Source organism: Ictalurus furcatus, chromosome 13, assembly GCF_023375685.1.
Source record: "Ictalurus furcatus strain D&B chromosome 13, Billie_1.0, whole genome shotgun sequence".
Lineage (NCBI taxonomy): Eukaryota > Metazoa > Chordata > Actinopteri > Siluriformes > Ictaluridae > Ictalurus > Ictalurus furcatus.
The window spans coordinates 23,688,230-23,700,719 of NC_071267.1; the positions used below are offsets into that span (position 1 = coordinate 23,688,230).

Below are 12,490 nucleotides of genomic sequence, written 5' to 3' on the forward strand. Positions count from 1 at the left end.
GCTTTTACATTTCGCTCTGAAACCAAATCTTCCGCCATCGTCTTGTCAGTCAGCTCGTCTCACTCTCGTCACGAAATCCGACTCCTGCTGATCTGTACTGCGACTCAGACTCGTTCGGCTCTTGCTGAATTGAGCAGACGCGTTCAGTTTTTAATCATAGCGTCCGTACTCTAACTGAACTAAATGCTTTTTATTACTATAAAAAAGCAAAACGCCAGTGGGGCGGTGCCGCGGTGGGCAAGTGATGTAATCGGTCTGTGGCTGAACACTTTATAATGTCTGTAACGCCGACTATCGCAGCAAGCCTACCAAGTGTAGTATTCATGAAAAAACGTGTTTAAAATAAAATTTGATTGTGAAATATATGAAAAACCTTCCTGTCAAGGTGGAGACTGCGTTGATGGCAGTCATTTGGCGGAGTTAATTTCAGACCCTTTTAGTAGGTTTATTTTTTTCCACATTCAGTAATCTGTACATTCTGTTATTTGTGTTGCAGCTGGTGTGTGTGTGTGTGTGTGTGTGTGTGTGTGTGTGTGTGTGAACGCTCCTTTGGCTGTGTTTGCAATGCAGCCTCTGTTACTGGTGGATTCCTCATTGCCTGGGAGTGAGGAAAGCCACCCCCACCTTCCCCTCAGAGAGAGACTGCTGGAGGCTTTAAGTCTAGGGAAATACCGGCACTACTACATTTCCCATCAGCCCTTTAACCACAGTCAGGAGGAGGAGGAGCGGTGCATTGAGAATGTCCTCAGGGTGCGCTCCCCCTCCCTCCCCAGCTCTCTGTGCAGAGCGAGAGATGAACAGACGAAGGGGGGAGGGAGCGAGAGCGATAGTGACCTGCTGTTCTTCTCTTTTGCCTCATCCTCCTCCTGCCTGTTCCTTTCCTCGTCATCAGAAGGCGAGACCGTTTCGCGGATCAGTCAGGGCCGCTCGCGTAAACGAAAGCGCTTTCGCACGCTCTTCAGCAGTCATGGCCTGAGCTCATACAGCGCCATGGGCAACCAGGATGCGAAGCCGAAGCGCTCTGCCCCCGTGGGAGATGGAGAGAGCGCGGTGGATGAGTGCAGCCATGCTGACACCACAAAGAAAGGATTTCACACCAAGAAATCCCACGGCAAGCATGGCAAGGGTGGAGACGGAGGAGGAAAGAAGAAGGGCAAGTCCGAGTCCAAATCGGTCTTCAACATCCGCAAGCGAAAAAATCTAGCCAAGGTTAAGGGCCTGCTCAGCGGCTCGCGAGAAGATGCTCTGGACTCGCAGCATGACGAGCTGGACACCAAAACACCCGAGCTGTCGGCCGATGAACTCGGCCAATCCGACGCTGAGGACCAGAGACCTGTTCTCTCCGATAACAACAGCAGACTGGAGACGCCGGACGCTCCAGAGAAGAAGGCCAGCTCCGGATCGGATACGGATATTTACAGCTTTCACTCTGCGGCTGAGCACGAGGACCTGCTGGCTGACATTCAGCATGCCATCAGACTCCAGCAGCAGGGAAAAGAGTGGAAACAAAATGGCATCCCCGAGGCTGAAAATAAACAACGCTTCTACACCAAATCAGAGCCGTTCACCATGCTGGAGATGCCTCGCTGTCAGGAGAACGGCCTGGGGACACACTCTGAACTCGTTAAGAGCGATACAGATGGAAAAAGAGATGCTGCGAAGAAGGGGGACGAGAAGAACGAAGCGGGAGAGAAGGAGAGGTGGGGGGAGGAGATTGGTAACGGCAAGACCGGTGCTTCCGAGCTGGCCCTTTGTGCTGCTATCGCCGTAGCAACTGAGACAAAAGAGCCAGAGGCAGCGCTTGACGCAGCCCCCTTCGTTGCTGAGGAGACGGTTGAGGAGACAGTCGGAAGGGTTGTGAGTTTAGTCACCAAGACAACCAGTGAGGCCAGCTTTCCAGACTTCACGGCTTCGTTTGAGAGTGCGGTGGAGGCCGCTGAGGAAGTGGAGGAAAATGACGATGTGGATCTTCTGCTCCAAGAGGAGGACTCGAGTTCAGACACGAAACGGCCAGAGACTGGCGCTTCGTCGTCATCTCTGGAAATCGAATGCATCGACGCTGAGGTTTTGACCGCTGAGCCGACCGCAGGCGATAAGGAGGAAGATGAAGAGGAAGTGCCGATTGCAAGGAGGAGGAAGAGTAGTATATCGCTTCCACAGTGGCTCCAGCAGGAGAGTCCTGTAGCCACGAGGCACGTGAAGCCCAGCATCCCAACAATCGGCAGTCCAGTAGTAAAACCCTACCCTCTCATCCACCCTTCATACATCAAAACCACCACGCGCCAGCTTAGCTCACCTGTTCCTTCTCCCGTACCCTCGCCCTCCCACAGCCCACTCTGCACACGCCGCTCCCATGAGGCTCCACCCACCACCAACACCATCGCCGCCACTCGGGCAGGACGCATGCGCCCAAGACAACGGCAGCGCTCTTACAGCGTCACCGGACCCATCAGTCGCTCCGCCGACTGGACCGAAGAGCTCCGTCCCCTTCCACCCAAAACCGGCTCAGAGGACTTCCTCGAGTACGGCGGCTCAGAGGGGACGCTCCGGACAGGAGTGACGCCGCTTGAGGCTGGTCGCAGGGCTTCAGCCGGACAAGTCTCCACCTGCAGCTTTCAGGATGTGTTCACAGGTGAGGAAAATACAATTCTTTTCTAATCATTATCATTCACCTGTGTTTATTCTGTATAGGCAGCATTTTCCAGAGTAACCTTTTTGGTCTGATCTGACCGAGACTTGAAGATTCCCAGATCATTTGATGCGAGTCGCAAGTTAATATACGATACACGGAAAGTTTTAGGTAGTGCTGGGTAATGATGTTGCTAAAGCTAAAATCATGATTTGATTTTAAATGCTGTGTAAAAAGAAATCATCTGACACAAGAATGATCAGAAAGGTACGGACTGACACATTTTGGAGTTGTGTGCAGGTTTATTGAGGGCTTAATTATAGGCAGGATAAGTAAATAGTGGTGGACTGAGGCATGATGGGAAATGTCACTCTGAGGATCTGATGTTGGAAAAACATCAGAGAACGTCTAAATCGGCGTGTTTCTCTCGGAGTGTGTGGGTGTGTAAGGATGATGGATTGGAAGACGGGTACAGAAATTGTTTGCAAGTGCGTGAGTAAGCAACTGAGAGAAATAATACAAGAAAGGGCGAATGCAGGAAGACAGTACTGGAGTAAATAAGACAAATACTGTTATTTATTTATCATTATGTAATGTGTGTGCGATCGCACTGTCTTGAATACAGACATGAAGCTGGTGCTCTTTTAGAGAACCAGTAAACCATTATAAAATGTTTTTCTGTAAACATTAAATAAACCTCAGGTAATATTTTTTTATTTTATTTTTAAAATGCAGCAGTTCTGTATTGAGCAAATGTATGCAGTATATTGTGATATCGTAGAAATTCCTGAGAATCATGGTTTGGTATTTTTGTCTCATCTTCCACCCCTGTGTACAAGCTGGATTAAGAAAGGTAGATTCTAAAAATATATATAATAATAATTTAGAAAATAACCTTGCTAAATTTCTTTCCTTATACTTTCCCATATCTGAAATGCCTAACCTAAATGTGTGTTGTGGTTGAACTTTTCTTCTTTCTCCCTTCTTCTTTTTCCTTTCTTTCTTTCTTCTTCTTTTTCTATCTTTCTTCTTTTTCCTTTCTTTTTGTCTTTTCCATTTCTTTCTTCTTTTGTTTCCTTTCTTTATCCGTTCTTTTCCCTTTCTTTCTTTCTTCTTCTATTTTCCTTTCTTTCTTCTTCTTTTCCCTTTCTTTCTTTTTCCTTTCTTCTTTTCCCTTTCTTTCTTTCTTTCTTTCTTTTTCCTTTCTTCTTCTTTTCCCTTTCTTTCTTTCTTTCTGTTTCCTTTCTTCTTCTTTTCCCTTTCTTTCTTTCTTTCTTTTCCCTTTTTCTTCTTTTTGCTTTTTCCTTCTTTTTCCTATCTTCTTTTTCCTTTTTCCTATCTTCCTTCTTCTTTTTCCTTAATCTCTTTCTTTCTTTCTTTCTTTTCTTTCTTCTTTTTCTCTTCCTTCCTTTCTTTCTTTTTTCTTCTTCATTTTCATTAATCTTTCTTTCTTCCTTCTTTTTCCTTTCTTTCTTTCTTTTTCCTTTCTTCTTCTTTTCCCTTTTTCTTTTTCTTTTCCCTTTTTCCTTATTTTTCCTATCTTCTTTTTCCTTTTTCCTATCTTCCTTCTTCTTTTTCCTTAATTTCTTTCTTTCTTTCTTTCTTTCTTTCTTCTTTTTCTCTTCCTTCCTTTCTTTCTCTTTTCTTTTCTTCATTTTCATTAATCTCTTTCTTTCTTCCTTCTTTTTCCTATCTTTCTTCTACTTTTTCCTTAATCTTTCTTTCTTTTTCTTTCTTTCTTTTTCTTTTCTTTCTTCTTTTTCTCTTTCTTCTTCTTTTTCCTTTCTTTCTTTCTTTATTTCTTTCTTTTTCCTTTCCACTTGCGCATGCGTGACACCGAACACACGCACACAACTTTTTGCTCTTTTCCTCTCTAAAATCAATACTGTTGGCTCTGTGATGGTTCTCTATCCTGAAAGATGTCTATTAATAATTCACGCCACTGATATAGCAGACAGCACCCATTTATCTGAACCTTATGACCTCAAAAGGTACAAATCTGTTACTAGAACCGAGTTCTTTATACTGTATGAACATACAACGTGGAAAAGAACGCAGTGATTTGGTTTGTAGGTTTATGATCACTTTTTTATAAAATCTAGTTAAGTTTTTAAGTGTTCATGGCCTTCCTGTGACGGTAATGCTACCTTTATATATTTATAGCGAATCGGCCGCGCATGAGAATGTCCTCACCCTAACGGTCCGAATGATAAAACGCGCATTATTGCTTATTCCTTATCTCTATACTTTTCCATCATCAGTACAGATTAAGCACAGAAAATTAGAGCATGCTTACATTTCTGCCCCTCAATCAAGGGAAACCTAGGAATAAATTAATCATGGTAGAGAATTAAATCGTTTTGCTTTTTGTTTAATACACAGACATGTATAAAAGAACTCAGCAATGTAGCATGTCGTACTTGAAGATCTTTACTCAGTCAAAAAAAGGACCAGGTTCATTTCAAAGGCTTAATAATTTGCCCGAAATGAAGGCTAGACATTGTTCTATAAATGTTGAGTAATGTAAGTGTGCTGTAATAGATTTACTGCATGCGATATTGAGATATTGATGTCCTTTGATAAGGGTTTAGCTCAGGCATATCTCCCTGATCTTCTGAAGCCCATCTTCTAGCCCATCCCAAGCACTTCACTAACCTGAGACCTAACCTGCTGGGAGTCCTGAATATCGGTCGCAGCTCGGCCTGTGGAAAATGACTTTCCTTAATGTCCTTTATTAGAAATCCAGAACAACATGGGACAAATTAAAGGAAGAACCGACATGGTGTCGGATGACGTGAGCCTCCAGAACAACTTAGCATTGGTTCTTCACACGCAGTCTTTACACAAGCGATGAACACCGTTCTTCCAAAAGATTTCCCCCTCCGTTGGAGTTTAGATGATGGTGGTGAAGAGCACTGTTTAACAGTTTGCTCAGATCTATCATAAATGTTCAGTCGGGTTGAAATGTGGTAACCGTGAAGGTCGTACGATATCACTTTTTTTTTTTTTTTTTTTTATTATTTAATCCTGATCAAATTATTCGGAGAGGCCTTGTGGATGCGGAGGGACCACACCCATCAGGATAGAAATGTTTCATCTAGCTAGTTAGTCCAAAAACGGCAGTATTGACTTGCGATCTCTTTTTCACCCTAATGAAAACCTCATCAGACATTTGAGTCCAGAATGATCTGCACGGGTGTTGAGCTCTCCGCTCGAGACGTGCTGACGAGGCGCCCTCATTAACGTAAAATAAAACGAACAAGGTATGTCTGACTTATCTACTATGAAATAAGAATACAGATAACATCAGTTAACTGTGTTTTATTAGGCATAAGTTCTTAAAAAATTCTGTGGGGAGAAAGTTTGAATACGTCTGCTCTAAGACTCGAACCATGGCGGCAGAATTAAACTCCTCCCACAGCATAGCAAAGCGGCTGGGATTTCCTTTTATTCTTCTGTATAGTGTGTCGATATTCTAGAGTTTTGCATGGAAAGCATTAGGAGTTTTAAACTCCAAATGAAAAGTGCAGGATTAATAATAATAATAATAAGTTTTAATTTTCACCTCTTGCAGTGTGTTTGGATGTATTCACTTAATACTGTGAAGCAGTAATATTAGCTGTCAAATGTTCAAACCGAAACACTTTTACCTCCAGCACACTAGTGAAATAATTTGGAGAATGGTACGGTGACTGAATTACATACCTTCTGCCATCTCCGTTTAATGTTATCTGTTGTGCAGCCTAAATCGGTGCAGATTTATACCCTCTCCTCTTGGCTCATTATCCGTCTGGCACATTCTGCCTCTTTCTCTCTCCACACCTCTCTTTCCTTTCTCGTGACAGGCCCACATTTATCCTCTCTGTCTGTGAGACGGAGTCAGGGGAAGGGGGGTCAGTGTTTGTTTCCGTACACGTCCGGCCGAGAGAGAGAGAGAGAGAGAGAGAGAGAGAGAGAGAGAGAGAGGGGCAAACAGTCACATCAGCTGTGATCTATTACTCAGTAATCACTAACGTTTCTGTTGATCAGGTCATGCTTTGTGTTCAGCAGCGGAGTGAGCGGTCTCTGATCAAGCATGGTCCATCTTCTGCTTCTGGATATCTTATTACTAATCACTATAATGCAGTGGAGTGTGTGTGTGTGTGTGTGTGCGTGTATGATGAGTCACACTCATAACCTGGGAGAAAGCCCTAATCATTGTGCGCTCTCTCTCTCTCTCTCTCTCGCTCTCTCTCTCTGTCTCTCTCGCTCTCTCTCTCTCGTGCCATCACTACTGAGGCATGATGGGACTGCCCTTCTCAGCCTTGTTATATTCCTGCTTTGTCAAATTTACATCATCTTCCCTGAATATAAAATGATTAAATGATGGTATTTCAGGTTGGAGTAGAGCAGCAGTAGAAAGTGTTAGATACAGACAGTGTTATTTATAATATAACAATTCAATATTATTAACCCATCAGTACAATTCCATCTGAGTGCAGATACAGATTCTCAGTTCAATTTAATTCTGTGCGGTCTCTTTCTCTCCCTTTCTCACGGTCACGTTCTGTCTTTCTTTCCCTGTCATGCTCTCTCTCTCTTTCTTTCTCTCCATCTGTGTCCTCCTGTCTTTCTCTCTCTCTCTCCGTCTGTCCTCCTGTCTGTCTTTTTCTCTATCACTCCCTTCATCTCTCTCTTTCTCTTCCTGTCTGTCCTGTCTCTTTCTCTCTCTCTCTCCACCTGTGTCCTCCTGTCTTTTTCTCTTTCCCTTTCTTTCTGTCTTTCTGTCTATCCACCTGTCTGTCTTTTTCTCTATTGCTCCCTTCATCTCTCTTTCTCTCCTTGTCTGTTCTCTCTTTTTCTCTATTGCTCCCTTTCTCTCTCTCTCTCTCTCTCTCTCTCCACCTGTGCCCTGTCTTTTTCTCTTTTCCTTTCTTTCTGTCTTTCACTCTCCGTCTGTCCTCCCGTCTGTCTTTTTCTCTATCGCTCCCTTTATCGCTCTCTCATCTGTATCCTCCTGTCTTTCTCTCTCGTTCTTTCTCTGCTTGTCTGTGTCCTCCTCTGTCTTTTTCTCGCTCCCTTTCTCTCTCTCCCTATCTGTGTCCTGTCTTTTTCTCGCTCTCTCCCTTTCTTTCTGTCTCTCTCTCTCCCTGTCTTTGTGTCCTCCTCTTTCTTGGTGTTTTTCTCTCCCTGTCTCTCCCCCTCCCTTTCTCACCGTCTCTCCCTGTGTCTTTGTCTCTCCCTTTCTCTCTATCTGTCTCTTTCCCCATGTCTCCCTGCCTCTCTCTGTGCCCTCCTCAGTCCCTTTCTCAGGCTGCGTCTTCCTCCTCTTCCTCTGCCTGCATAAAGTCTGACTGAAAGCTCACATTAGTAAACAAATAATTCCTTCTTATCATTTTAAAATCTTTTTTTCCTTCAGCTCTCTGGCAGACGTGAGGGCTCTGCTGTCTTTAATACGTCACTGCCTCTTTTCCAGGTACAGACGTATCGACGAAGCGGTAAAACGCATTTCGTCTGTGTTGTGCAGCTTTCACGCCGCGTTCCCTTGAGTGTAGAGCGAGTTTCTCGTGATTGAGTTCTCACATCATGGCTCTCTGTCAGGTTCAGGTGCTAACGTTTAATCTTCTATTAATAGAATCCATGGCGCCAGTTTTGTTTTCTGCTGGTTCTGTTTGTCTGAGCACGCAGGTGACCGGGCTCTTTTTGTGTAGTTTTAACCGTCTCTCTCTATATATGTATATATGTGTGTGTGTGTGTGTGTGTGTGTGTATATGTATAATATATATATATATATATATATATATATATATATATATATATATATATATATATATATATATATATATATATATCACACCTAGATTTGCAGGATTTTTTGTGTGTGTATATGTGATGAGTTTGTGTTTGCAGCTCCTCTACCATGCTGCCTTGGTTTATCTTCATATTGACAAAGCAGTGGAGTGTTGTTAACGAAATTAGGACTGTTAGCGGTAACCTGCAGAGAAAGACCCCCTCAAACAAGTGTGCGTGGCTGGGACGAGGCCCAGCGCTAATGAACACTACTAATGAGACTGACACAGAGTTGACTGTGTTAATCTAATAGAAAATCTCCGTTAATCTCCAGGACGAACGATCTGAAATAACTGCAGATGACATGTATGTGTAGTTCGACACCGTATTGTGCTTGTTTTGCTGTTTGTTTTTGAGAGAGAGTTGCTCTAAATTGACCACTCGGTCCTGCGCAGTGTAACTGGCAACCATTTACGATCTACATGATGCAAATGTCAATATAGTGATGACGAGAGATTATTTAGTGTCCAAAAGTATTCGAATACGAACTGCTGCGGGCGACGTGAACGTTGGGAGATTTATTATTTTATCATAAACATAAGCGGTGGTAGCCGAGCAACCCGACACTGCTTGGTTATAATCTGACACAGGAATCTGTCAAGACGAGTCTGATACATTCGCTAAAATGTTATTCACGTAGTATTAGGGATAACCGGATTATTGTTTAAAACGATATTAGACGTGCTTAAGTGTTGTTTTGGAGTGCTCCTAAAAATCACTATAGTCTACGTTTTGTTTTATTTATTTATTTATTTATTTATTTATTTTTAACAACCAGATGGCACAGCTGAGCCCGAGTGCTACACGTCACCCTTACGTGTTCATATGAACCCTATGCAGTGTGCTATAGACCCAGTAGAGAGCGGTTTTAATATTCTGCCGCAGGAAAAATGAGCGGCGTTTCTTTGCGTTTAGATTTCATAATTAGTAAAAGCTTACGAAAATGGGCTCCGTCGTGGCACGACGGAAAAGCGTCCAAGAGAGCGATATCGGCCGTGCCGTGTAGGTGGAGGAACGATGGGAGAGAGAGTGAGAGATGGGGAAAGGGAGGCCTGGAGGTTTTTGTGGGAAGTGAATCCAGCATCCATGAGTGTGGGGGTTTAAATCAGAAATGCAGGGACGAGCTCTGGATGGAAATGCGGATGTAACGGATGAACGAAGAGAAAGCCGGAGAGTTTGCCGGCGAGACGAGGTGTACTGCAGCAGTGTGAGTCATTCAGACGAGCCGCCCTTAGTGAGAAATCCCCCAGCCTTCCTGCGGTTAGGATTCTTCGAGAAAGCACACAGTTCTTTCCCACAAATGACGTCTTTAGGTAGTTTCCATTACCTGTGGTGTTGCAGGTTTAGAGGTCTAGAGGTGCTTTCATTCATGGTTTACGCCTAACGCTGACGGTTTACGAGCGCACTAATAATACGAGCGTTATCTGGTTACTGCGGTTACCACCAGAAGTCATGTCCGCTACGCTGTATCGGATTAGAATTTGATTCGGCTCAATTTCAGTTTTGTTTTCTGTAGCACATTTAACAACAGGTATCTTCACGAAGCAGCTTTACAGAAAACTCGTACGTCATCCATAGAGATGCCAACAATCTGATACAATGGATGATCAGATCTAGAGGGGGAAACAAGGAATGAATTGCAATCTGATCCTGTAACCAATGGAAAGATTGGAATTGGATCTGGAAAAGATTCATTTATTTTTTTATGTAAATGCATCTAAAGATGTGTCGTCGTTCCCCCCCCCCATTTAAAGCTTAGTAGTTTAAACTAATATATATATATATATATATATATATAAAATATAAAATATGAGAAATGAAAAATATGCGCGCGCTCAAGGTTTCAGTGTCGGTATTGGTAAAGAAAGTGGTATTGTGTGATCTAGTCATTCAAGAAACCCAAAGTTCAGGAAATCAGTAATCGCATATATTATACGCCATGCCTACTTTGAAACCGAAGAGCTGCCCTGTCCGCTACATTTAAATCCACACCTTATTTAAATACGTACTGCACTGTGTGTCAAAACGCTGTAGCCTAGCACGTACTGTACAAGATCCCCATACTGTCTTGTAGAGAGCACTCGCTCTCTCCCGTCACGCTAGTCATCTGTGTGTAGGAGGCCTCTGTAGAATCACTTTAAAATTAAAGTAGTTGTCTCACACATCTTTATATATTTCGTATCATTGATCGAGTATTAAGTTGTGCGTTTTATGCGCTATGTGCGGTGTGTGTACTGGGACACTATGTACAATTGGGCTTAAGGAGACATGCAAGAGCCTCCTGTTGCGTTCTTCAGGCAGTTCAACTTGACGATGTTCTCCTTTCGCTAAATATGTTTGTTTCCAGGACGCACTCTGTTGGAGAGGTTCTTCCAGCAGCAGGAGAAGTCCGGGTGCGAAGAAGAGGCGGAGAAGCTGTGCTCGCGAATCCTTGCCATGGGGCTCCTCCTGCCCTTCAGCGACTGTTTTGGAGAGCAGTATGGAGGCAGCAGCACCCACATCAGCCCTCAGTTCAGCGTGAGTCTCAAATCCTCCCTGAAAAACGCCTAATGTACCGTAGTATAGCATCCTGACCAGACTCCAGTGTCGATAGTCTTGGACATGGATCAGAAAGAAAAATTTACACAATGTTCCTCTCATGCCGAATGATGTCAGTTACCTAGAGATGTTTCGATTTGAACTTGGGTCGATGTCTGTGTGTTTGAGCTACAAAGTAGGGAGGGGAGGGGGGGACGACCACACGGACGCCTCCGAGATCACCTTTTGTGGGTTCCGAGTTGTGAGGGTGTTTCAATTTACAAGTTTTAGTCAAATGCAGCATTGTCCTTGTGGGAGGCGTGGCCCAAAGTCTGAAGGCGGGGTTTAGAAGTGATGACATATTTCTGATTTGATTTAAATGTTTGAATATTTAACTTTTTTTTTTGTTATTTTATGAAGCTGTTTTTCTAAACGTGCTATTAATGAACAGTGAGATGACTAATGACGTGAGTGTGTGGTGGTTTAGACATGCAGAAGGCCATGAGATTCGGTTATTGATTGATTGATTGAGTGATTGAACACTAGCCTTGTACTTCCAATGCTAAAACTAAGGAAGCCAGCGTTATGTACAAAACATGCTCGACTACATCTGGAAAATAATATAAATGTGATTTTCATGTTTACTCTCGTTGCCTCATCGCTGTGAGGAGAGGCAAACCACCTTAGGACATTTCTCATTTGTGTGTGTGTGTGTGTGTGTGTGTGTGTGTGTGTGTGTGTGTGAGAGAGAGAGAGAGAGAGAGAGAGAGAGTGAGAGAGAGTGGTTGCAGTATCAGTGCTGCAGTGACTTTCTGACTTGCTTTGTGTTTATGCGATTAAGCAAAGAAAGTGCTGAATAAACACTTGCTCACCACACACACACTCAATGCTGAACAAACTCTGGTGTTAAGCCAGACCACAGGCTGTGATTGTCACCTGACTCGGGAAGAAAACTGTTCATAGGACCCCCTGCCTCGACACTCTGCCCTCTTCTCCTTATTTCATCATCTATCTTTGCTTGTGTCCCCCAGTAATTTGATCCTACTGCAGGCATCTCTCTCTCTCTCTCTCTCTCTCTCTCTCTCTCTCTCTCTCTCTCTCTCTGAGCTGATGTTTTCTGTCCCTCAAGCATGTGGCTTAAATGCCCTTGTGCCAGTCTACCACAGTCATTGTAATAAAATATATATATATATATATTTATATTTTTTTAAACCACAGGATTTCCAATGCATTGATGCCTCACTTGGAAATCTCCGCTCTGCTCGGATATAAGTACCCTCGGACGGGTGGGTCGTGACTTGAGGAAATGTTATTTTTAAAGTGGAATTGTACATTAGGGTGGAACAACTGACGTCTGCACTTGTGGCTTGGCACGTCTCAGCTGTGAGCCAGCTGTGTGTGTTTGTGTGCGTGTGTAAATACAAGTGCATCTCTATTCTCCATATCAGAAGTTGTTACTTAAGACTTTATCTTCTGCTCTGGATGTAAGAGAATGAGCAAGCAAACACGCGTCAC

General features: G+C 43.5%; 1 protein-coding gene across 2 annotated transcripts in view; it reads left to right on the forward strand.

The window, feature by feature from the left end:
* Positions 1–506: 506 nt before the first annotated feature.
* Positions 507–12,490, forward strand: part of fmn2b (formin 2b) — an 85,454-nt gene continuing 73,470 nt past the window's right edge. For both annotated transcript variants that reach the window (XM_053639575.1, XM_053639574.1), the window contains exons 1-2: positions 507–2,632; positions 10,806–10,975. In XM_053639575.1, the coding sequence (XP_053495550.1) occupies positions 565–2,632; positions 10,806–10,975 (2,238 nt within the window). In that variant the 5' untranslated portion in view covers positions 507–564. The remainder of the gene's footprint in view (positions 2,633–10,805; positions 10,976–12,490) is intronic.